The sequence below is a fragment of the Tripterygium wilfordii genome, chromosome 1 (assembly GCF_013401445.1).
Source record: "Tripterygium wilfordii isolate XIE 37 chromosome 1, ASM1340144v1, whole genome shotgun sequence".
In the NCBI taxonomy this organism is placed as follows: domain Eukaryota; kingdom Viridiplantae; phylum Streptophyta; class Magnoliopsida; order Celastrales; family Celastraceae; genus Tripterygium; species Tripterygium wilfordii.
In genome coordinates this window covers 503,653-525,405 of record NC_052232.1, presented here as the reverse complement: position 1 = coordinate 525,405, position 21,753 = coordinate 503,653, and the positions used below count along the sequence as shown (strand labels likewise).

The 21,753-nt window shown below is 39.2% G+C and overlaps 4 protein-coding genes and 1 pseudogene across 4 annotated transcripts; 2 read left to right on the top strand and 3 right to left on the bottom strand.

The window, feature by feature from the left end:
• The first annotated feature begins 27 nt into the window (after positions 1-27).
• On the top strand, positions 28-4,164 carry LOC120002085 (annotated as a pseudogene).
• A 152-nt stretch (positions 4,165-4,316) lies between these two features.
• LOC120002934 (COBRA-like protein 7) lies at positions 4,317-6,966 on the bottom strand. Its single transcript, XM_038851794.1, has 2 exons — positions 6,216-6,966; positions 4,317-5,907 (listed from the first exon to the last, which is right to left on the bottom strand). The coding sequence occupies exons 1-2, from the start codon at positions 6,736-6,738 to the stop codon at positions 4,487-4,489; spliced, it is 1,944 nt and encodes a 647-aa protein (XP_038707722.1). The 5' UTR covers positions 6,739-6,966; the 3' UTR covers positions 4,317-4,486.
• A 1,618-nt stretch (positions 6,967-8,584) lies between these two features.
• LOC120000093 (GATA transcription factor 15-like) lies at positions 8,585-9,897 on the bottom strand. The gene is made up of 3 exons (XM_038847970.1): positions 9,422-9,897; positions 9,183-9,326; positions 8,585-9,091 (listed from the first exon to the last, which is right to left on the bottom strand). Exons 1-3 carry the CDS (start codon positions 9,440-9,442, stop codon positions 8,822-8,824), a joined length of 435 nt encoding a protein of 144 aa, XP_038703898.1. The 5' UTR covers positions 9,443-9,897; the 3' UTR covers positions 8,585-8,821.
• A 3,066-nt stretch (positions 9,898-12,963) lies between these two features.
• LOC120000134 (importin subunit alpha-2-like) lies at positions 12,964-17,195 on the bottom strand. Its single transcript, XM_038848034.1, has 11 exons — positions 16,886-17,195; positions 16,550-16,646; positions 16,351-16,442; positions 16,132-16,263; positions 15,781-15,966; positions 15,505-15,668; positions 15,329-15,407; positions 14,888-15,016; positions 14,327-14,454; positions 13,860-14,234; positions 12,964-13,663 (listed from the first exon to the last, which is right to left on the bottom strand). Exons 1-10 carry the CDS (start codon positions 17,096-17,098, stop codon positions 13,862-13,864), a joined length of 1,593 nt encoding a protein of 530 aa, XP_038703962.1. The 5' UTR covers positions 17,099-17,195; the 3' UTR covers positions 12,964-13,663; positions 13,860-13,861.
• Positions 17,196-20,805: 3,610 nt separating this feature from the next.
• Positions 20,806-21,460, top strand: LOC120002081 (zinc finger protein 6-like). The gene has a single exon (XM_038850661.1). It carries the CDS (start codon positions 20,806-20,808, stop codon positions 21,358-21,360), a length of 555 nt encoding a protein of 184 aa, XP_038706589.1. The 3' UTR covers positions 21,361-21,460.
• The last annotated feature ends 293 nt before the right edge of the window (positions 21,461-21,753 follow it).

Genomic DNA, 21,753 nt, shown 5'->3' with positions numbered 1-21,753 from the left:
TATTTTAGAGACCAATAATATTTTGTCATGTGTACTCAAGAGAGACAGACAGGAGGGAGGGAAAGTATGATAGTTTGTGTTACCGTTGGAATCCTCTAAGCCTGAAGTGAGAAGGAAATCTTTAGTCTTAACAACAAGGGAGGTGAGAAGAAAATCTTTAGTCTTAAAAAGAAAATCTTGCTAAGCCTGAAGTCTTGATTTCCTGGACCCACTCAATCTCTATATTGACTGGTTTCACACATTCACATCTCCCCTCCTATGTGAAGGAGTTATTTTGCAGAGAGTTTAAGCAAGTGAAGGAGAGCAGAAAAGTGAGAGAAATGGTGAATGTGTGAGAGTTTGTAAACAGTTTGTGAGAGACCATACTCTGTTTTTGTGAGTACTGGGTGTGCTTGGATTTTGGATTTGTAATCTCTTCAGTGATGAAAGTGATTAATCTCTACCAGTACCAGTGAATGTAGCTAGGCAATTTCCGAACCACGTAAGTATATAGTCTCTTTGTGTTTATGTCAAATTTTGAAGTTCCTGGCACAACATTTTTTGTGGTGTAGGTCTTAGCTTGTCTGCGGATTTGTTGGGTTTCGAATCAAAGTGTTCTTGAGTTGTGAAGCTGAGTAACTTCAAAGGATCTATGTCAACTGCGGGATACAGTGCATCATGGAAGGCCGGAGATGTCTCGGATCAGTTTCCGGTGGGTCTGCGTGTTCTGTTGGTTGACGACAACCCCACTTGTCTCATGATCCTGGAGAAGATGCTTAGGACTTGCCTTTATGAAAGTATTCTTTATTGGAAATTAACTTCTATTCTTTCTTCTGATTTCATTTCCTTTTCTTTCTTTTTTTTTTTGGTCTCCAACTCCAAGAGATGATTTTGCTTTCCCTTCTAGTGTCTGGTGAATTATAAATGGCATTTGAGAAATCATTTCTTAGATTTATGGAGTTTGTGTAAGATTTTTGTTATCCATATGTGGTATTGGAGAAGATTACTATTCAGATTTGGGTATCTTGTGTCAATCTGTAATGTTTGGGTTTCAAGTATGTTTTGATCACATAAGAATCAAGCTCAAGTTTTGACTCATAAATTGTAGTTTGTTTTGTATAAATTTGGAGTCTTTAGCCTAAGTGTTGGATCAGGTTGAATTATATCTGTGCCTAATTGTGAGAATCATGTTTGCTTTAGCGATTGGTGTGTGTGTTTATATAGATTTGAAGATTTGCTTGCGTTTGTGTTATTTGATGAATGCTTCTTCATGTAGTTTTGTGTTGGGTTTTCTTTTTCAGTTACGAAATGCCATCGAGCAGAAATTGCATTGCATTGTCTCTGCTTCGAGAAAACAAAAATCAGTTTGATATTGTTTTAAGAGAAGTCCGTATGCCAGATATGGATGGTTTCAAACTCCTGGAGCACATTGGGCTGGAGATGGATCTGCCTGTTGTCAGTAAGTTCAATATTTCTGTAACTCAGAAATAATTTTGCTGTCTTGAATCAGCTCAGTTTTACTTCACATGTTTTAGAGTATCACAGATAATGTGCTATTGTACCTGATCAAACTTGTTCGAATCGAGGCACTAAAGAACATATGGCAACATGTGTTTCGGAAGAGAAAGAATGAGAGGAAGGAAGTGGAGCATTCAGGAAGTGCTGAAGATGGAAATGGCCAACAAAAGCCATCCGAAGATGCAGATTACTCGTCCTCTGCAAATGAAGGCAGTCGGAGAAACTTGAAAAAGAGAAAGTACGAAGAAGATGATACAGAGGAGAAGGACGATGCATCCACATCGAAGAAACCTCAGGTCACTTGGTCAGGTGACCTTCATCAACAGTTTGTGGCGGCTGTTAATCAACTAGGCATTGACAGTACCGACATCTTACTAATGTCTTTAGCCCGATTGATAATCGTTTATTGGCTGACTTCTTTTACATATACAGAGAACTTCGTATCCCCATTATTAGTGCTTTGCCTTGACCTTCTACACACAAGATTTCATGTGGGACATGTGGAGCTCATTAATTCACTTGGATCCTATGCGTCCACCACTAGGATAATTGGGATACCAAGTGTTGGGATCTTTATCATTTTCGTTTAATATTTCCCTCGATTCCTCCCCTTATGCTTCTAAATTTGATGTGTAGTGCAGAGGCTGTTCCTAAAAAAATTCTGGAGCTGATGAATGTTCCTGGGATTAGCAGAGAGAATGTGGCTAGCCACCTCCAGGTTGGTAAAATGTTGCATGACATAGAAAATTGAAACATAATGCAGAAACACGAAAACTTGTTTCAAATTCTAGCATTCTTTTGTTTTGTATTACCTTTTGAATTCGTGGCTTGTTTTTATTATCAATTTTCACCAATGAACTTTCTGAAACAGAAATATAGGTTACGTCTGCGAAGGCCAAGTGTGGTGCAGCACCAAGGCAATATGAGTAACTCTTTTATCAATCCCTCAGAAGCAGCTCTGGGGTTGTCTCCACTTGACGGGGGTAATGATTTTCAGACTCTTGCTGCCGCTGGTCAACTGTCAACCCATGGTCTTGCCACTCTCAAAGCTGCTGGACTTGGTAATGGTAGGTCATCTGCAAAACCCGAGTTACCCATGTCCTTTGGTGATCACAGAAACCTTTTTAGCTTTGAAAATCATGAGTTAAGATTTGGTGGAAGACAACAACAACATATGAGCAGTAATAAGCAAATGAACTTAGATCACAGAATTCCAGCAACCATGGAGCCAAAACAACTTTCCAACTTGCAACGTACTGCCCAACCTCTCGGGGGCATCAATTTGCAAGTCAATGACCATGGGGGCCAGAGCAGCATAAGTAACACATACTTGATGCAGATGGCTCAACCCCAATCGCGAGAGCATATGATAAATGAAACTACAGGTGATAATGCCCACTGGCTACCATCATCCATCGGGCAGCCTACTATATCAAATGGGATTGCTGGTGGAGTCCTAGTCAGAAATGAAATCAGTGAAGAAGGAAGAGGAGCTGGGTGCAAGGCGGCAGTTCCTCAAACATATTCAATGAAGAATTTGCAATTGAACCAGACAATACAATTGCCAGGAAATAGTTATTCTCTTGAAGGAAACCCGGCTATATCTAGTCTTGCGTCCGAGGGGGAGTTTCAAGAAGTGCTTAGCTCAAACATGAAAGGATCGGCAGGATTCATGCCAAGTTATGATATTTTTAGTGATTTGCGTCAGCCTATCTCATGATTTGGAGTTGAAGGATGTAGGTACAACGTTTGATGCTTCTCAGCATTCAAACCCTCTGCATGGGAACTTTGATATGCCTTCAATTTTAGCTAGTCAAGGGGCTTCATCTGGGCAAAGGACTGGACCGGTCATGAACGTATCTGCTGTAGGGAAGGAAATGTTCTCTATGGGTGAAGGAAATGGGCACGGCAGTATACAAAATCTCAGTCAGCATCTCAATACCCTTCCTGTTGAAAATTCAATGAGAGTTGAGGCTGAAAGAGTTCCTGATTCTAACTGTCAGACTAGCGTTTTCACTGAGCACTTCGGTCAGGAGGATCTCATGAATGCATTTCTCATGCAGGTTGGTTTATTTCTCTGTAATTTTGATGTATCGTTTATTAGACACGCGCATAAGTTTTACATTTCCAAGTTCATTAATAACTAGTGTCAAAGTATCTTCTTTCCCCAGGGCCAGCAAGAAGGAACTGGACCTGCAGAAAACGAGTTCGAAGTTGATTGGTTTCTCTCTTATGGATAATATTCCTCCGTAGGACATGCTTCACGTTTCTATTTGTGATTGCAGTTTCTGGTGCACATACTGCTACAGATAATTTGGCCTGTTGTCTTCCACAATCATAGTTGAGATCCACGTATCCATCATCTTCAAGTACAGGGCTACTTTGTGAAAGATAAGACTGATGGAAGTTGCGGATGAATCAATTGCGCTGGAAGAAATTTGCGAAGCACGTAGGATACCACTGCATGATAATATGATATACATAGGCATGCGTGCGAAGTTTTGACTTCCTGGTCATTGAGATGTATAAAGAAGTAGCTATAATTTAGGGTGCTTGGGTTTCATTTGGCATTGCAAGCATTTCTCTAGTTGTGTAGATAAGTTTGTAGACAGTTGCAGACTTTGGGAGCTTTTCTAACTCTAACAGCAAGCCTAATTTCGATTTGCAGATTTGCCTGTCTGTTTAGTTTTTCATTTCATTTCCTCCAATGTGTCAAGGCATTGCTATAGTAGGTTCTATAGAAGACATGTTATATGTACCAAGAAGAATCAACTCTCTTGGCAAATTCTGATCAATGTTGTGCACATATTGAAGCAATCTATCCACAATTCAGAATCTCAGATTCTTCAAATCAACAGCAGATGTACCAAGCATCACAGACATTGCAATCTTGCAATGCTGATTCTCTGGGTAAAGCATTCATCAATCAGAATACTAAAAGAATGAAAAAATAGCAGCAGCTGGATAACCAAGCATCCTTGTCCATCCGCTACTGCTGCATGAATAAAAACGCCATTGCTGCTATGAGAACTGAAAACGCCATAGCTGAGACTGTTCTACTGCTGTCATTTGGGAGAAAAGCAGGAAGTGCACATTCCTCGCCATTAAAGAACACTTTAGTAGGAAATCCATCTCCAGCAGCCACATTAATTCCAGGAGTTGTTTTCTTCGTGAACGAGATGACCGACTGTTGTTTTCCAGGAACCCTAGGATCCCTTTCAGGGTTGGCTCCATCAGTTTCTCCAACAAGATAATTCAGTCCAGGAAGCCCCTGCAAGAATATGGTATTATTGACACCGTTCAGTTCCAACGCAGATCCATTAAAGGAGTAGGCCTTTTCAAAGCCATGGGATACATTGTCCAATTGTACAGCAGCAAACCAGTCAGGAAAAGCAATTTCATCCCAGTTGAAAACTGTGATCCTTGCAGACCATCCTCGAGAATAGTCTGAATATAGGTGCCAGTTGATGCTGACTCCACAATTATCTCCACACGGCAACGGGTTCGGCACTGTCCGATGTTTAAGGCCGGCCCAAGTAGTCGCCAACACAGTACGATTCTCAAATGGAACGAGAGGTGCCCGTGCAGGAAGAAGAAGAGCAGGAGCTGTGGCACTACAAGTTCTACCTGTGTTACTAGGACAACCACAAGCACAGGTCTTGCAAGGGACAATAGATTCATTGTAGTATGCAGAGAATGATACACAACATTTAGGGCTTGCTCCCTTGGGCTGGGTGATATTACAAACCACCTGCCAACTGGCAAAGACAGTTTTGTTCAACGGCAAGCCACTTGAATCTGGATATTGGCTCGGACTTACTCGCACAGGAGGACCACATTGATAATCAGGGTTCAGTGTGCCATTGATCCTCCAGTTCTGAGGTGGGGAAAGCTCTGATCGGTTCAAATTGGGTGGCATCTTATAGACTTGAAGCTGGAACACTGAACTCGACTTCGCTGGGTCCATTGTTGTTGGCAAGATTGTCCCATTACGACAACAAAATGGAACCAAACCCAGGGTAGTATCATTGGCCTTTGTTGGAGGTAGGTCGATTATCGTCGGCCTTCTTTCACAATTCAGTACATTGGCAAAATCTAGATCCTTGTAGTATACACCTTGCGGACCAAGTATGCAGTCAGAGGAATCAACAACATAAGGGTATGCCCCTTTCATGGTATAGATAAATTCATCATTCATCCAATCCCAGCTCAGTTTCCAATTATCGAGTCGGCCAAGAGGATTATGATTTGCTACTGTAACCTGTGCCCAGTAATTTGCCTCATAAGTCCTGATCACATCATACATTATTGTAAGATCACCCTCTCGGCGAGGGAGGAATTCTCCGTCTACCGTTATGTTTGTCTTCAAATTCGGGTTCACAGTGCAACAAACTTGCAGCTCATTTGTACCTGAAAAGTTAACCAGAATGGAAAAGAACATAGGAAGCTGTAGTCAACAAGCTAATAAGCAGTAAACTGAAATGATCAAATATAATGCATAACACACCTAGCTTTGAATTTGAATTTGATGTACAGGAGTAGGGAGATGATACAAGCTCAATCCTCCAAGGTATTAAACAGCAGTACAGTGAAAATATTGCAAAAAATAATCATACTAGAATAGAGATCCAGAAGCTCTTAAACCCACCAGAACCCCTCAAAGAAAAAAGTTAAATCAAGTACTCAAACACGAAGGAAAGTAGGAAACTTTAATTTACCTTGCAGAGTAGTCTTGGGACAGACGAACCCATCATTAGCCAACGTAATATTCGCCGGCAATGGCACGCGCGGCGGAGACACTCCGAACTGCGTCCCCACCAGCTTCACCTGAACCTGCATCTGGGTCACGTCCCCTGCAGTCTCAATCGCCGTCTTAAGATCCGTCATCGGGTACCCAGCAAAAACAGTCCCATTTTCAACACTCCCAGGCACGCTAGCCCCATCAGCAAGCACAGCATTAGAAGCAGAGACCAAGAACTCCTCGTGCTGAAACCCCACAAATACCCTCCATGCCTTGAGGTCCTCGAGCCCGTTGTTCAGCACCGTCAACGTGGACTCGAACCGGTACGCCTGATTCCTCGGATTCACCGGCGGCAGCCGCGACCCGCTTTCGTAAGTGTACGACACAAACACCCCATTACAGGCATCCGCAGGTGAAGACGGCGCCTGGGAAATCGAGAAGGGTATTGATGAAAAAAGGAACAAAATGAACACTACACTACTACTAAAGCCCAAAGCCATGCTTTTGATGCTGTTCTTCTTAGTTTCTATCAATGATATTGCAGAGGATTTTAAGCGACGAACAGGAAAGCGTAAACGCGTAGAGAGAAACAGAGGGACAGATTAGAGAAAGCTTTTGGAATTTGGAAACATGTGAATTCCTTTTCTTGTTTGAGAGATTCAATGTTGAGGATGCTATAAATACTTATGAGATCACCGCACAAAATCCAGACAACTAAAAGGTTTTTGTCTGTTTTGGTTATAAAGGCAGCACGATTTTGTCCTTAAAAAACTTTTAATGTTAGGATTTTTTTCTCTACTTATATTTCATATTGGTTTATAAAATTAAAATGAAATATAAAAAACAAATTTAAGGTTTCGTTGTAGGAAAGATGAATGCAAAGCAGAGTTCCGTTGCATAAATGGAAGGCTATCCCCATTTGATTTTTGAATTCGTTCGGATAGAGATGTTAGGGTACGGTCGAGAGCAGAAGAGAAGAATTGTGACTGGGTCCCACATAAACGTATCTGAGGGCTGGGACCCATCCCATCTTTTTCTCATATGTGCTGTCGCTTTTGAACCCCTTTCTATGCGAAACAAAAGTTGGATGGCACGTATTGTGAGAAATTGATAGAGCTTGATGAGCCCATGGGCTGCTGTTGGACCAGCCGGCCCAAAATCCCAAGATATTGAATGGCTGCATTGACTCGGCCTTCCAGCTTATGGGCCCCGAATGATGAAACCCCGTCCTTATCTTATCGTTGGAAAACTTTAGTCACACCCCACCTTTTACTAAAGACACCCCAATTTGAGTTGATCATCCCTTGTAAAACTCAGTTGACGGGGTGTCTTTAATAAAAAGTGGGGTGTGACTAAAGTTTTCCCTTATCGTTATCTACACGGGCCCAACTCAAGCCTACCTACTTTTTGTTCCTCTCAAACCCAGAAGAATAGTTTAGGCCCAACCCAACCCTACCCGACGTGTGAAGCCTAAAGTCTGGAGCATGATGTGTCGCGTGGATAGAAAGATAAGCGGCATGCACAAGTGGTGGGCGCGTCGTTTGGATGCATGTGTGTTGTGGCAGTGAGAGTTTCAGGGATTACTGCTTGCTGACGCTGCTTCTGCATCAATTCTTGTGAATAGGGTTGCCTCTACACTGACCTATACATACAAAGAATCAAACATCACTTTTGCTTTGGTGGATTGGATTACATTTACCCGCCATCTAGCCCAATTTCCAAACCTTTCCCTAAATTTATTATCTCAACCAACGATCCGTGATTTGTGCCATCGTTATAATTAGATGATACAATTAGAAGGGTTTTGTAGGTTTATTGATAATGGCTTAATGGAAGAACTCGATAAGTTTTCAAAAAATGAAGATACATAGCAAGGAATTGAACTCCAATTATTTGAGAAAACATTTGGATTTGAATTGAGTTTCATGTTCCCGGGAAAACCTGTAAAAGATTCACATTCCCGCCCTTTCCAAAAAATATTTCTTGAAATCCAATCACTTTAAAAGACATTAAATATATGTACAATGCTCTTGATTTGACCTGTTTGGTCATTTCTTTTATATAGAAAGGCCTTTGATTGTTCGGTTTTAAACAGTGTATTATACCAAGAATACTAAACAGTAGAACAAATAGAATAAAGACTAAAGGAACAACAAATATAAATTACTATGTTAGGAAAAAAAATTGAATGAAATCTCTATTTTCTTACACTTGAATACTTAATCCTCCAATTCCTTCCCCTCCAAGACCCCCAACCCATCAAACAACATTATTACGAGAGAAATCATCGATCAAAAAAATCGATATAAATCCTGGATACTTAAATTGTTTCATTCTCTTCAAATATTTAATAAGTCGGATGATATTAATATGGAGAGTTAAATTTGAATCTCACAAAGATGATTATCTCAAGCCAATTTGGCCACTCCTCCATACAAGTTAGTAATACTAGAAAAATATGAACCTACCAAACATTAAAAAAAAATTGCAATACATAAACCCAAAATTACAAATTGGGTAAACACATTTCAGAATTCATTTTGAATTCTGGATATTTCATTATTTCCCCCGGAAAACAAACACCTAGGCATAAACAGAACCATAAGACAACGCCATCAATAGAACAGCAGCCTGTTCTTCCTCTCCTAGCTTCCTCCGTTGCTTCTCCACCGTTGATCTCTGCATCATCACATCCCTACCCAGAGCCCACAATCTCTGCTTCAATCCATCACCAAGCTTGTTACTACTTCTATTGTTATGGCCTTTTCTTGCTTTCTTTTCCTCTGTTTTGTTAGGACCCAAAATAGCTCTCCTCTTCTTCCTGCTCCTGATCCCACAAGCGTTACACAGTGACTGCAAAAAATCAAAAATCCAAACATGATCAGATTTTAGAATAACAGCTAACTCTGATCTGGGTTACTGAAAGATCATGATCACAAGTTACCTTGGGCCCAGCCGGACCGCCTCTCCATAGAGGAGTCTTGGTGGTTCCACAGTCTGCGCATGTCTTCTTGCTGTGCTCGTTTGGGCTCTCTACTGATGAATCCCCATCTGGGTTTTTCCTATTTGTTCCCTCCGACTCTGATCCCTGCAAGAGAAGCCAAAAACATAACTGATCAGTATACGGATTTGGGATCGAAATTGAAACTCTGCTACTGAACAAAAACAGGCAAGATCACTCACTGTTGAACTTGGATCCACCATCTTAACAAGCTATTTTGAAGATCTAAGTTGGACCCAGATGAGTAGAGCTCGATAGCTCTAAAGGGTGATCACGATTTGAAGCTAAAAGCCTAATGATCGATCAATACACACTGAGATCGGATTCGTAGATTAGAGTGACGAAGAACCTTGAGAGAGTGACAGCGAATCACGGATTTTCAGTACAATATGGTACGAGATACCGATTATGGAAATGATTGAGCACGCGCGACAGACAGAGATAAAGAAAGCTGGTGAACAAGTGAGAGAGCAGGATCAAACGATGGTATAAATGAAAGAAAATTATCGAACATTTGCTTGATCTCTTAACCTAAAACGAACAAATTAACCCGACATGGACCTGAAATGATCTAGAGAGAGAGGATCTAGATAGAGAAATTAAGGAATCAATCAAGAGCGACACGAACGCACGCACAGAACCGCACACACAGCAGCAGCAGATCTAAATATCGGCTTTATAAATGAAATCCGAAACCCTAGCCCTTGTAATGAAATGACGAAAACACCCCTTCCTTCCAAAATTTGGGATTTTGGCTCGCAAATGGGGGAATTTTTGCAAAGGAATCAAGACACACCCGCCAAACCCTTAAAAAAGGAAGGAAAAAAAATGATTAGTTGGCAACCGATAATGAACAAAAAGAGGGAAATTGAATATTCCAAAATTGTTTAATTTATTTTGTTGGAGTAGTGAAAGGGACAAGGAAGGGTTGATGATTAGGTGTTGATGACATGTTGCAATCTCCACCGTCTGATTTTGGGTCACCACCTTATCTTTATGGTGTCTTCACATTTTAGCAAAAATAGTAATTTGTCAACCATTACTATCAACTTTCTTCAATGTGGAAGAATGTGAAGAACAGCATATGATAAGTCACTCAAAAGGGTTTTGGAATAAATATTCATATCTACATTCGGTCAACCACATTGCTTCGAGTCAAGAGTATAAATCAATATCAATATGGTCATTGGAGCATAAATTATGCTAGAAAAGGAAAAAAGGATGTTTCTCATTGTTAATATCGTTAAAAGGGAGAAATCAGCCGAAGCCTAAGCGGATAGGGATTCGGAAATTGGACAAGTCAACGGAATCTTAATTTCACAAAAAAAATATCTCAATTGATTGATTCAAACTCCCAACCTTAGGACAAGTATGTTCCAAAACAAAAAAGATAACCAATTAAACTATCACTAAGTGGTTATATGGGCATTTCCCATCATCACCCAAAAACTACATATTCTATCCATCGACCTAAAGATTGATTAGGATAAGGAATTATCTAATTACTTGGTGTAAGATGTGGTGATGACGCATATGTAGAGAATATGATAGGGTTGTGCATGGTCCGGTTAATCGGACCATTAAGATCATACCACTAACCGGACCGATAGTAACGATTTTATATTTTATGAAACCAAAACCAATCTATAATCACTAAAATTGGTGATTACGGTTAACCGGTATACCACTAATCGGATTGGTCAGGTTAGTGGTTTCGGTCCAATTTTTGCAGCCCTAGAATATGGTTCCCTCATTAGGTTATGCATATCATTTAACATGTAGACAGAAAAAGAAAAGCTGCATGGGCTTTCTGATTTGTAAATGGGCCTGAAGAGATAAAAACGAGTGGCCTTGGATTATACAAGTAGCTAACACAGAAGCCACTCCTAAAAGATAAGGTTTTTGTGCTCATTTTGTTATTAGCCACGCTAAAATTTATAAATTAAAAAAAAAAAAACATTCACAGACAAAATCGCCAAAAGGCATGTTCTAAGGGAAGACAACGTTCATATTCATTTTGTAAGATGAGGAGCTATGTCCAGTCTCTCAATTCATGTATGTGGTGCACAGACCAAGATTCTTTAAATGATGTCTCAACTCTCAAGTAAATATAAATAGAATTACAAGAGACAAGAAAAAAAGAAAAAAGAAAAAAGCAGCAGACCTTATGTATGAGAGAACGAAAATGAAAGCACGACAATACCCCAATTAATTTTGCCAACTAGCTAAGGACCACTTGGTCTCATGAACTATGGAGTTCAAATCATCAGCCAAATTTTCATGTTGAGATTTGTTGGTCTTACTACAGCTGCTTCAACATTAAAGGCAACCCTAAAATGAAATGTCTGTTTGCTCTCTTTTTTTTCTTATGTTATATAGCTTCGGACTTGGGGCATAAGACACACGAGATTGGGACTTCGAACCAATCACTTGAAATGACTGTTTGCTCGAGACGTTTTCTTATGAAATCATGATTCTGTGGGCTTATCCCACTTATGGAGCCCTTTCCACATGGATTTCGGCCTAGTCTTACCCATCTTCAATGCGGCGCGAACTATTTTGACGGCCCGAAGTTCACATTTGAAGGGTATGCTAGGTTAGGTGGTTCCTCGGTTACGAATATATACATAAAGCAATTATCACATGTGAACCAACTATGCGAACTTGTTTTTTATCCATAAACGCAACGGATTCCACAACAAATGTGTGACTCCCACTTTTATCATGATTTATTAAAATCTTTTATCATGATTTATTAAAATCATTACCTTTCGAGTTCACATAATTGATTCACATGTGAGATTATACACACACAAGTTTTCTCACATAAGAGTAAAATGTGGACCCTTTTTTTCACCATTGATTTAACTAAAATGACAAGTGAGACCCCATTGCATGTTCCTGTAATTGGAATCCTAGATCGAGTATTGGTAAGTGTGATAGCAAGTGTTTTGACATCAAGGTAATAACAAGGCCCAGCAGTTATTTTGGGTTTACCGTCAATCCGTAGCGTGAAGATAAGAGACGGTGATTACTCGCTCCTGATCCACCAAACGTATGCATTAGCAGGCTGTCTCTGGGCCCTTCTCGACTCTCCAGCTATCCAGAGATTCGAGTACCTGCCAGGCCATAAAGAAAAGACAAAACGGTTCCGATAATCTTTACAGAAATATCAAAACTAGAAAACAAAGAACCCATATGCAGTTATGTACAAGAAACAAAATAATCTGAACAAAAAAATTCCAAGTTCCACCTCTACTGTGTGCCTTTTGCTCTTTCTGAAGGTCATGGCTCTAAACCCTTCAACTAGGATTCCCATTCATAAAAAGGGTCTAGTTACTTTCAGAGAGTTTTAGGTCTCGTGCTCGGCACACGGTCAAGGAAGTTCCCAGCTCTACTCCGGTTCTAAAAACATAATAACAATTGCTAATGCTGAGGCAACTGGAGGCTGGCATTGCTAGAAATCTTAGGATGACCCCATTACCTTCTTCTCTGACCCTTTGTTCCCTTCTGCTCTGGTGAACACTCGGATCCCTTCCGCTCTGGTGAACACTTGGATCTCATACAAAGAAAAAAGCAAATAATGTATACACATAATGATTAGAAATAATAGGACTATGATGAACTTTCATTCATACAAAAAATAACCTTCTTGTGACAAAAAAAAAGATTCTGATGATATAGAATACGTCCCGTTGTGCAGAAAGGGGAAAATGAATCAAAATTTTGAAAAGAAACGAATGAAACCCATAAATAATACAAGAACAAGGAAAATTTTACATGCTTTCAAATCCAATAGCAGAGCCATCTAGTGCAGGTCAGCTAACAGCACTTTAATCTTCCCAACGCATATGGATGAGACACTAGTACCAACAGAAATATGTTTTCCATATGAATATATGACCAAGACCAACCACAACTTGCCATTATATATATTTTGTGATCAAGTGACAACACAAAAAACAATACTGACTCGTCTTCTAACTTGCAAGTTGCAATACATTACAAGATCGAAGTTCATGAAAACTATCCTCACACAAGAATATAAAAGAAATACCGACTCTATAGAAGTTACTCATACAACTTAGACTCAAAACATACACTCAAATCCGCAATCAAATCCCAATCCGAGGCAATAACAGCCTCTGGGACATTTCTGTGGCATTCCACATAGTAAAAGCCAAAATACCACTATGCTGACCAACCCACCATGTTGCAACTGTACCCTCCCATCTTCATTTATTTCTGACATTGTAGTATAAAATGACCCTCCTAGGCACCTCTTACGACCACCACCATAACAGACGCTGGACCAGACACCGATCAGACGAGCCCAGGTGCCATGACAAGACCCAACTTGACCCAGACATAAAATAATGTGACCACCAACATTTTACGGATCTCCATTGAATCAACCATATATTCTGCAAGTTTTGCAAAACCAAATTAGAAAAAGCCAACTCGTACATTAAATAATTGTTACTTGCAACAAAACTCAACTAAGTTTCGGGGGAAAGATATATCTTGAATGATAACCAAATCCTAAGAATGACTCGTAATTCTTACTCCTGAAAATGTAAGAGCGAAAAATGAAACTTCTAAGTAAATAAGGATGCATACCTTCAGCTGAAATTGAATCCACCTGATGGAGCTGAAACATCATTCCCACCAAAGTGAAAGCCTTGCTGGGATTCTTCTCCCAAAGGTAATGTCTCATCCTCATCTTCCAACCAATATGTCTCAAGAATCTTAACAGCCTTTTCATATATCTCATTGTTATCATGACTCTGCAGATTTTCAATCTTTTCTAACCCTTCAGCATCATCTATCATCTGAGCATAGAAATTGACATCTCCAGTGTTGCCCACGTTCTTCTCATTCTCTCCGGCTTTCAAAATGTTTTCTAACCCTTCAAGGCAAACTGTGATAATCCTTGGATCAGGGCATACAAGGAGATCACACAATGGTTTAATACATCCCTGACTCACCAGATACCTATCACCCATACAAGAAGACAATCCGGTAAAATTAATTTCTATGACAAGAGATGAGAAAAGCAAAAGAGAAAGATACAGAGGATATCATACTTGATTTGATCGTGTGTACCACCAGAAGTAGCATTAGAAATTGCCCAAGCAGCTTCTTTCTTTATGTCAAATTCAGCATTTTGAAGCAGATTTACTAAGGGGGCAATTAAACCTGCCTCAATCACAGCCTGCATTAATTCAGGACATTAACAGTAAGTATGAATTAGTAGCAATCAAAGAATACGGAAAAGAAACCAAAAGTCACGGGAGGAATAAAACTTTGAGCTGCAAACAAAGTATGAGTCCACTTATATTAAAACACAAGAACGACTAATCATAGCATGACATGAAACATTCTTTTTAAGCCAAGGTCAGCAAAGCAGAACAGTGACCAAGCTTAGAAAACATATAGTCCTCATCGTGTCCCACAGTCTCAAAGTCCTACACTTGTGATGGCAGAATGGCCACAACGAAAATTTATTTTGGGTCACAGCCCTTCAATAAAACGAGCCCCATTGTTGGTCAGTTTTTCTCAATACAGCATAAACCACTCGAAATTAATCTTTAGTATGAATTTCAAACACTAATAAAAGTAAAAACTCACTGAGATCTGTACAATACCTGAATCTGTTCCTTATTTCCAGCAGTAATGTTAGAGATAGTCCAGCAAGCCTCTTTCTTGATACTCTTTTTATGATTATGTGTCAGAAGGCTCAGAAGGCAAGGGAGTGTGCCATGACTTATTACACACTGAAAAAAAATTCAAAACCAGATACAATATTATAAGCATCTGAATTCCAAACTATCAGCACCACCACTTGTTCACAGGAAGGAGTTATTGCATTCCCTTCAAATAAAGTTGACTCTTCTACATTTTTCTCTTTCATGAGTCACAACGACTTAATATTACCAACTTTTTTTTTGTCTAATTATATCATCAGTAAGATAGTTTCCCTCATAAAGGTGCTACTTTTCTGCGTTTTTAATGAAATAGGAATGATTTGTTTGTCCAGAGAGAATGAAATAGAAAAGGGCAACTGAATGCCTCAAAGAGGATCATACCTGAGTCTGGAAATCATCCCCCGTCACAATATTTCCAACAGTACGAAGTGCAGGAATGAGCACTGAAGGAGATGGATGACTGATGAAAACAAACATCAAGTATTATAAAGTTACCAAATACAAGTTAATTAAAAGAGAAATTAAACAGAAATTTATCAGCAAGATGCTAAACTCACAGGAGGAGCTCCACAAGTCGAGGAACAACACATGCCTCAATAACAGCTTGGATTTTATCATTAGTGCCATCAGAAAGATAGGAAAGTGCCCAGCAGGCATCAGTCAAGACCTCTTCATCATTAGAATGAACAAGACGTTCAAGAGCAGGAAGTGCAGGCTTCACCTGTCCACAAAATTACATGAATTGCAAAATATCATAATTAGTTATAAGGGATTTCAGAAAAAAAGATGAGGTTTGGTTCACATTCAAATCATACTATGAGGAAGACAATAACCTGCTCAAACGGAGGCTGTGGCTTGCCCCTGCAGAAATTTGATAAAGTCCATGTGGCATTTCTTAGCATTGAAAGTTTGGAATGTTCGTTCAATTGAGCTAGCAAAGGAACCAATGCTCTATGGTTAAGAACAAGATCACGGCATTTGGGCGAGTCACCGGCAACATTTCCTAATGCCCACACAGCCTATTGTTTCAACCAAAAAATAAAGAAGGTTCAATAGATACCATTCAAACTCACTTTTCTAGTTGCACATAACACATCAATCACAGTCAGTATCACTTTTCTAGTTGCACATAGGACATTAATCACAATCACTATTATGTATGCTCAATAAAATCTACAACATACCTGCTCACGAACATCATCACTCGGAGATGCGAGAAGCTTCACAAATATTGGGACAGCACCATGATCAATTACCACTTTTGTATTCTCCGAGGTTCCAGATGCAATGTTTGTTAGGGCCCATGCAGCCTCAAACTAAATCATTTCAATATGTTACTACATATCAAAACTTTTAGCAACCCCAACAAACAATAATAACCAAAAATCAATTGGATTTCAAACCTGAAGCTCTGGGAAATCCTCCCTCATAAGAAACTCAACAAAGCGTGGAACAACGCCAGCTTGAATGACTTCCTCAATTGGAGGACTTCTCTCTGTTAACAGGATGGCAAAAATCAAATCACACCGACTACAAAATATTTACATATGCATCAGTAAACAATAAAATATAAAAATAATTACACAAGCATATGATAAGTACCAATGGAAAGCAACTTCCGAAACTGTGTCGTGGCTTCCAGTTGCAAATTTCTATCATCTGAACAGATACCAGCGACCATGTTTGGAAGAGTTTCTAGCTGCAATTACATCAAATCAAATGAACAAGAAATAAGACAAAACAATCTCTATCCAAGACCTTCACAAATGCATCAAATCCAACTCCAAAAAAATTCACCAGTATCATCGATCTCCAAACCTACCCTTAAAACCCTAAGCCACGTCGAATCAGACACATAATTCACGATCCATACCTAACAAAGCTCTAACAAAGTTCTAAGTAAGACAATTGCAAACAACATATCACTCTACACTCTACCTTCTTATCAAGGGCGGATGATTGAAGTGGTGTCGCGAAGGGCTGAGCCTGTGCCAGGCCCTCTCGGCGCTTCTTCTGCAAGTTCTCCTCGCGTTTGCTCTTGCGGATTTCAACTAGGTTATCCTCCCTCCTTCGGCGGCCCTCATCGGCATCGACAGCTACCTTGTAGCGGTTCCGGCGAACCTCAGTTCTCGCGCTTGGCCTGAGCGACATGGCTACTGCTTCAAAAGGCGATCGACGGAAGAGTGCAGAATGGCTTGAAATCAGAATTGGCGAGGGTTTGCAATTTGTAATAATCTGTTTACTAGGTTTTTAAGTTTTAACCCTTTTAAAAAACTTCCATAGTCAATACCTATACGTAGCCGTTTCTTTTCATTCACTTTGTTTTCGTTTCTTTTTCACTCACTTAATTAATTGCCTTGTTAAAAAGATTACTGCGACTGATTATGGGTAAAATATTTTTTTTAAATATGGTAAGATATTCAATGTTCAATAACTAAAAGATATATTAATGTTCATGCATATCTTAATTCTGAATATACATATGTAGATTCGTGCATTATCATTTTATGGAATGTAATAACTATATTGGATATCTAATTTCCCAAAATATTTATTAGGCCATGTTTAAATGCAAATCAAAGCATATGTCATAAATCAAGTCACTTTATGAAGATGAGGTTTTCTACCATTTTAAAGGGAAAATTCAACCTAATCTAATTGATGAATTCTCCATCATCAAATCGTATGGATTCGAGAGTAATATCTTTATGGCCATGCACAAAGTTTTACTCTAATTTATCATGTTGTCATGTATAAAGTTTTGTGCACATAACCCTAATAACCCGAGTTAATGGTCACGTCAACTGTCAAAAAGAAAAAATTTATATGGTCTAATTCTCAGTTAAAAAAATGGGGGAGAAAGCAAACCTAGCAGAAGAAGCAAGGGTGTTCATTGACTTAATCACTTTATTTGTCCGTTTGCCAAAAAAAAATTACTTTATTTGTTGTTATACCCAAACAAAAATTTCCATCATTGAAGAGAACTCACTACTTTTCCCCGTAGGATTTCTTAATGGATTTGGGCTTTAATGGACACCGGATTCTTAGTCCACACATTTATTAACAGGCCAAAAAAATTATGCGCTAAACTCGGGGCCCATTAGCCCATATTAATGGACTTTTAAATTAAGTTCACATATCAGCAAGCCTCAATGGCTCTGTAATAAGTGTGCAACGCAAGGCAAGGCAAGGCAGCAATTAGAATGTTTTATTGCATTACAACAATACCCACCTTATGAACTCCATTACATTCTAGTTTATGTACAAAAATGAATGATTTACAATTGATTTCTTGACCATATACATGTTTTTTCTTTTTTATCTGACTTGCTTGTAAGTTTGAAAGAAGCTTATATATCCTTTCTTGTAGGCCTCGACGCCCATCTTCATCCAAAACGTAGTCGGCCCTGCTTTATGGTTTTTGTTCTAAATATTGACGGCCCAACAAAACTAATTATGCTGCTTGTTTTAAGGTTTTTAATTAATTAATTTATTTTAAATATTGATTTATTTCTTTCAAATATAGATATTGTTAGAGGAAAAACTTCACCGTTGTTAGTGGATACCAAGTGATTAGGATTAATTTCTCACATAATAACCTAAAGTAAGTACCTAAAATAAGGATATATGTTTTAATCACGGATTTGGAACATGTGGAATTACTTATCCCCGATTTTATATCACCCTTCAATTCGAATTAGCAAAAGCAATGTCTCCTCGCATAATATGGATTCCAAACATTCATGATCTAAACGTGAATGAGTCGAATTACTTATCCCTCTATCCATTAGTGAACTATCTCTCCAAGGATTGTGAAAGATGTTCCAATAGAGATATTCTTGATATTGCTTCGACTCATATTTTCAAAAAAGTGAATCCCACTCTAATAGCTCCGAATAAATTAAATACATGCATTAAGATATGAAGATGAATCTTATTTATCATTTCATTCATCTACACCTGTCGAGAATGAGAGCCAAATCTGGGTGGATCTAGTTGACCTCTATTAATTAACCATAGCTAGGGCCTGGGGCCATAACAAACAAAAACAATACCACGCGTCTAGTTGCATGTTGATTGAGACGTATGTCAGTATGTGTTTGAGGGAGCATATATATATATATATATATATATTATATGCATGGGTAATCGACTAATCAGACAAGATCAAGTACTAATGGTATGTACTATAGATAGAATACGAGCACTCAAAGAGTAACATGATTGAACATGGCATTTTAAAGTGAATGGCCTTGAATTGCTTATTTGACATCTGTTTATCCTCAACATATATGGCCCTCCGCACCAGCAGACCTATAATTCCATGATGCTAGGTTTTTATAATATGCTTTTATGGACAAATATTTCGTGTATATCGTGTCAAGTTTAGTGGTATTGAACGAGTTACCAAGTGACAAATGGACTCAATATATACTCTAAATCTCACAATTTATAAAAGAAAGAAATGAAATGCATAATATAATAGGTCAAATTTCGTAACCTAACAAATGTGTTTTCTGAGTCAAAGGGTCTAGGAGAATAAAACTACGGGAGGCTAGTATGAGCTGGCTCAAGGCGAATAATATCTATTAGGCCCAGGAAGTGGCGAGCTGTTACAACACACATACTATGTATGCATCTTTGCATCATGTTTTGAGGCAAGAGAAAAAAACAAACAAACAAAAGAAACCCGATCAATAGTTTGAAGGCTTAGTGGGTCTATAAGCGTACAATCATATGTAACTCCAAAACCAAATGGCCGGTGCATATGAGATATATATATATACACACACACATATCCGTAATAGTATATAAATTAAATGATGATTCACGATTCATGCATGTATCCATGCTCCACAGTTGTTGATTGTAGCTCTAGGCTCTAGCTAGCTAGCGCCATATGGCAATTAATTAATTAAGTACGAGGAAGCCTGCCCAGCCCCATATCATTCGTATGATAATGGGAAATTTGGTAATGATGAAAGGCTTTGAGAGATGTATCTTAAAAGAGATATGGATCGATGATCTACTTTTAATTTGGACACTTTCAGTGGTTCCTCATTGAAACATATATACATACAATCCCATGTTCAGTTTGTGAAGTCAAATGCTGCTCTGTATTGTGGGGGACATGCACGCATTTGTGTCTTCGTCTCTGTGTGTACTAGACATGCAATGCAACAGTACTATTAGGTACTACTCTCCAATGACCGACACTCCTTTTCAGCAAGAAAATGTTAAGGATACCAATATTTTTTGTCCCAGAGATTTTTTTGATCGGGAAGATCTTAGTTCAACAATCACCTTGTGACCCCCTCATCAAGTTTTAAATTTGAGATGGTCACCCCATGCACAAAGCAGAGTACCAATTTAGTCTTGAACTGAAACCCAATACTCGAGTAAGATTGAGCCAAGACCTAGAATATACAGGGTTCTTGACCTCCCATGCATGCCCATATATGCCCTCAGCCTACGGAACCCAGAAAACCCCAAGGAATTACATTCCATCGGCTCGAAGACCCGACCTAAGAAATCTTTAACCTTTAAGTCCGGCGATATAACCACTAGAGACTAACGCCCAGTTGTTTGTTGTAGCTATTCCTAATACTGAGATACACATATAATCCATATGATAATTGTGGCCCAAAACTGGCATCCGTAAGAGTGCTGTATTTTCAGTCCATTGATAGGAAAACAGTGAAAAGCACTCTCATATTCATACGTATGACTTTCCTCTGTAGCCGTGGATATACATTACACGCTCAGCTCAGTTGGATGTTACGTGACTTATGCACCTCTGTGTATATATATCTTCAAAAATCTACTTGTTATCTGATCAGTAAAAAGGACCTTCAACCATGAGCCGTTCATCAAAGGCGGCCACAATATTATCTCCTGATGATCAAGATCAGAAGCCGCCATTGAAGCTCTTTGGTTTCTCAGTGACGGGCTGTGAAAGAGCTCCGATGACAGCTGCTTCAGGTGGTGATCACGAGTACGTCAAGAGATTTGAATGCCAATACTGTCACAGAGAATTTGCAAATTCTCAGGCCTTGGGTGGCCATCAAAACGCACACAAGAGACAACGCCAGCAGGCAAGCCGGGCCCATTTTAGTCTCCATGATTATCATCATCAACGGTTTGCAAAAACTCGCTCTGTCGTAGCTGCGAATTCGGTTAGATCATGGCCGTTCATTTGCTCTGGTGGGTCCCTAAGTGGTGCAGCAGCTCAGGTTCTGTATGTGTCGGCAGCGAATCACAAAAGTATTCTTGGACTGCCACGTCAGCTTTCTTATGCAGGCCCCGTCAGTGTGGGACCCATAAGGACACATTCAAAGAATAATATTGTGGAGGTAGATGATGGAGATGGTGTCGATCTCCATCTCAGGCTCGCACCGTTCAAGACCACCTGATTTTTTCTGTAAGAAAATGATAAAGATTTCATCGGTTAATATAGTATCTCAGTGATCTCAGTTGTTGAATTGGATACACATGATTCAAATGAATTCATGAGCTACACATGTTCCACATGAAATCATGTGTGTGTAACTTAACAGTTTGAATAACTAAGACATCAATTTTTGAGATCCATATCATAACTGTTTTTATCTTTGTATATAGACGTGGCCCGACTTGCTGTGTGCATGCATGATTTTTTCTTTCCTTTTTATATTCGAGAGAGTGAGTTTTAGCTATATTTAAACGATTTAATGGAGTAATCCATGGCACATGCACAAAAACGCCGTTTGGGAAGCCGTTTGAAGTATCATATATATGTTTCATGTGGGGCATTTGTAGTCCACGAT

Bases quoted from the DNA above. Each gene is read 5' to 3' on its own strand.
- LOC120002934 (XM_038851794.1), bottom strand. From the start codon at position 6,738: ATGGCTTTGGGCTTTAGTAGTAGTGTAGTGTTCATTTTGTTCCTTTTT. The intron at 5,908-6,215 runs GTAAATTAAAGT...TTAACTTTTCAG, and splicing joins TCCCAAGACTACTCTGCAAG to GTACAAATGAGCTGCAAGTT.
- LOC120000093 (XM_038847970.1), bottom strand. From the start codon at position 9,442: ATGGTGGATCCAAGTTCAACA. The intron at 9,327-9,421 runs GTGAGTGATCTT...CTTCTCTTGCAG, and splicing joins TGGTGGATCCAAGTTCAACA to GGATCAGAGTCGGAGGGAAC. The intron at 9,092-9,182 runs GTAACTTGTGAT...GATTTTTTGCAG, and splicing joins GCGGTCCGGCTGGGCCCAAG to TCACTGTGTAACGCTTGTGG.
- LOC120000134 (XM_038848034.1), bottom strand. From the start codon at position 17,098: ATGTCGCTCAGGCCAAGCGCGAGAACTGAGGTTCGCCGGAACCGCTAC. The intron at 15,967-16,131 runs GTATGTTGTAGA...TTGAAACAATAG, and splicing joins GTGATGATGTTCGTGAGCAG to GCTGTGTGGGCATTAGGAAA. The intron at 15,669-15,780 runs GTTATTGTCTTC...TTTTGTGGACAG, and splicing joins CACAGCCTCCGTTTGAGCAG to GTGAAGCCTGCACTTCCTGC.
- LOC120002081 (XM_038850661.1), top strand. From the start codon at position 20,806: ATGAGCCGTTCATCAAAGGCGGCCACAATATTATCTCCTGATGATCAA.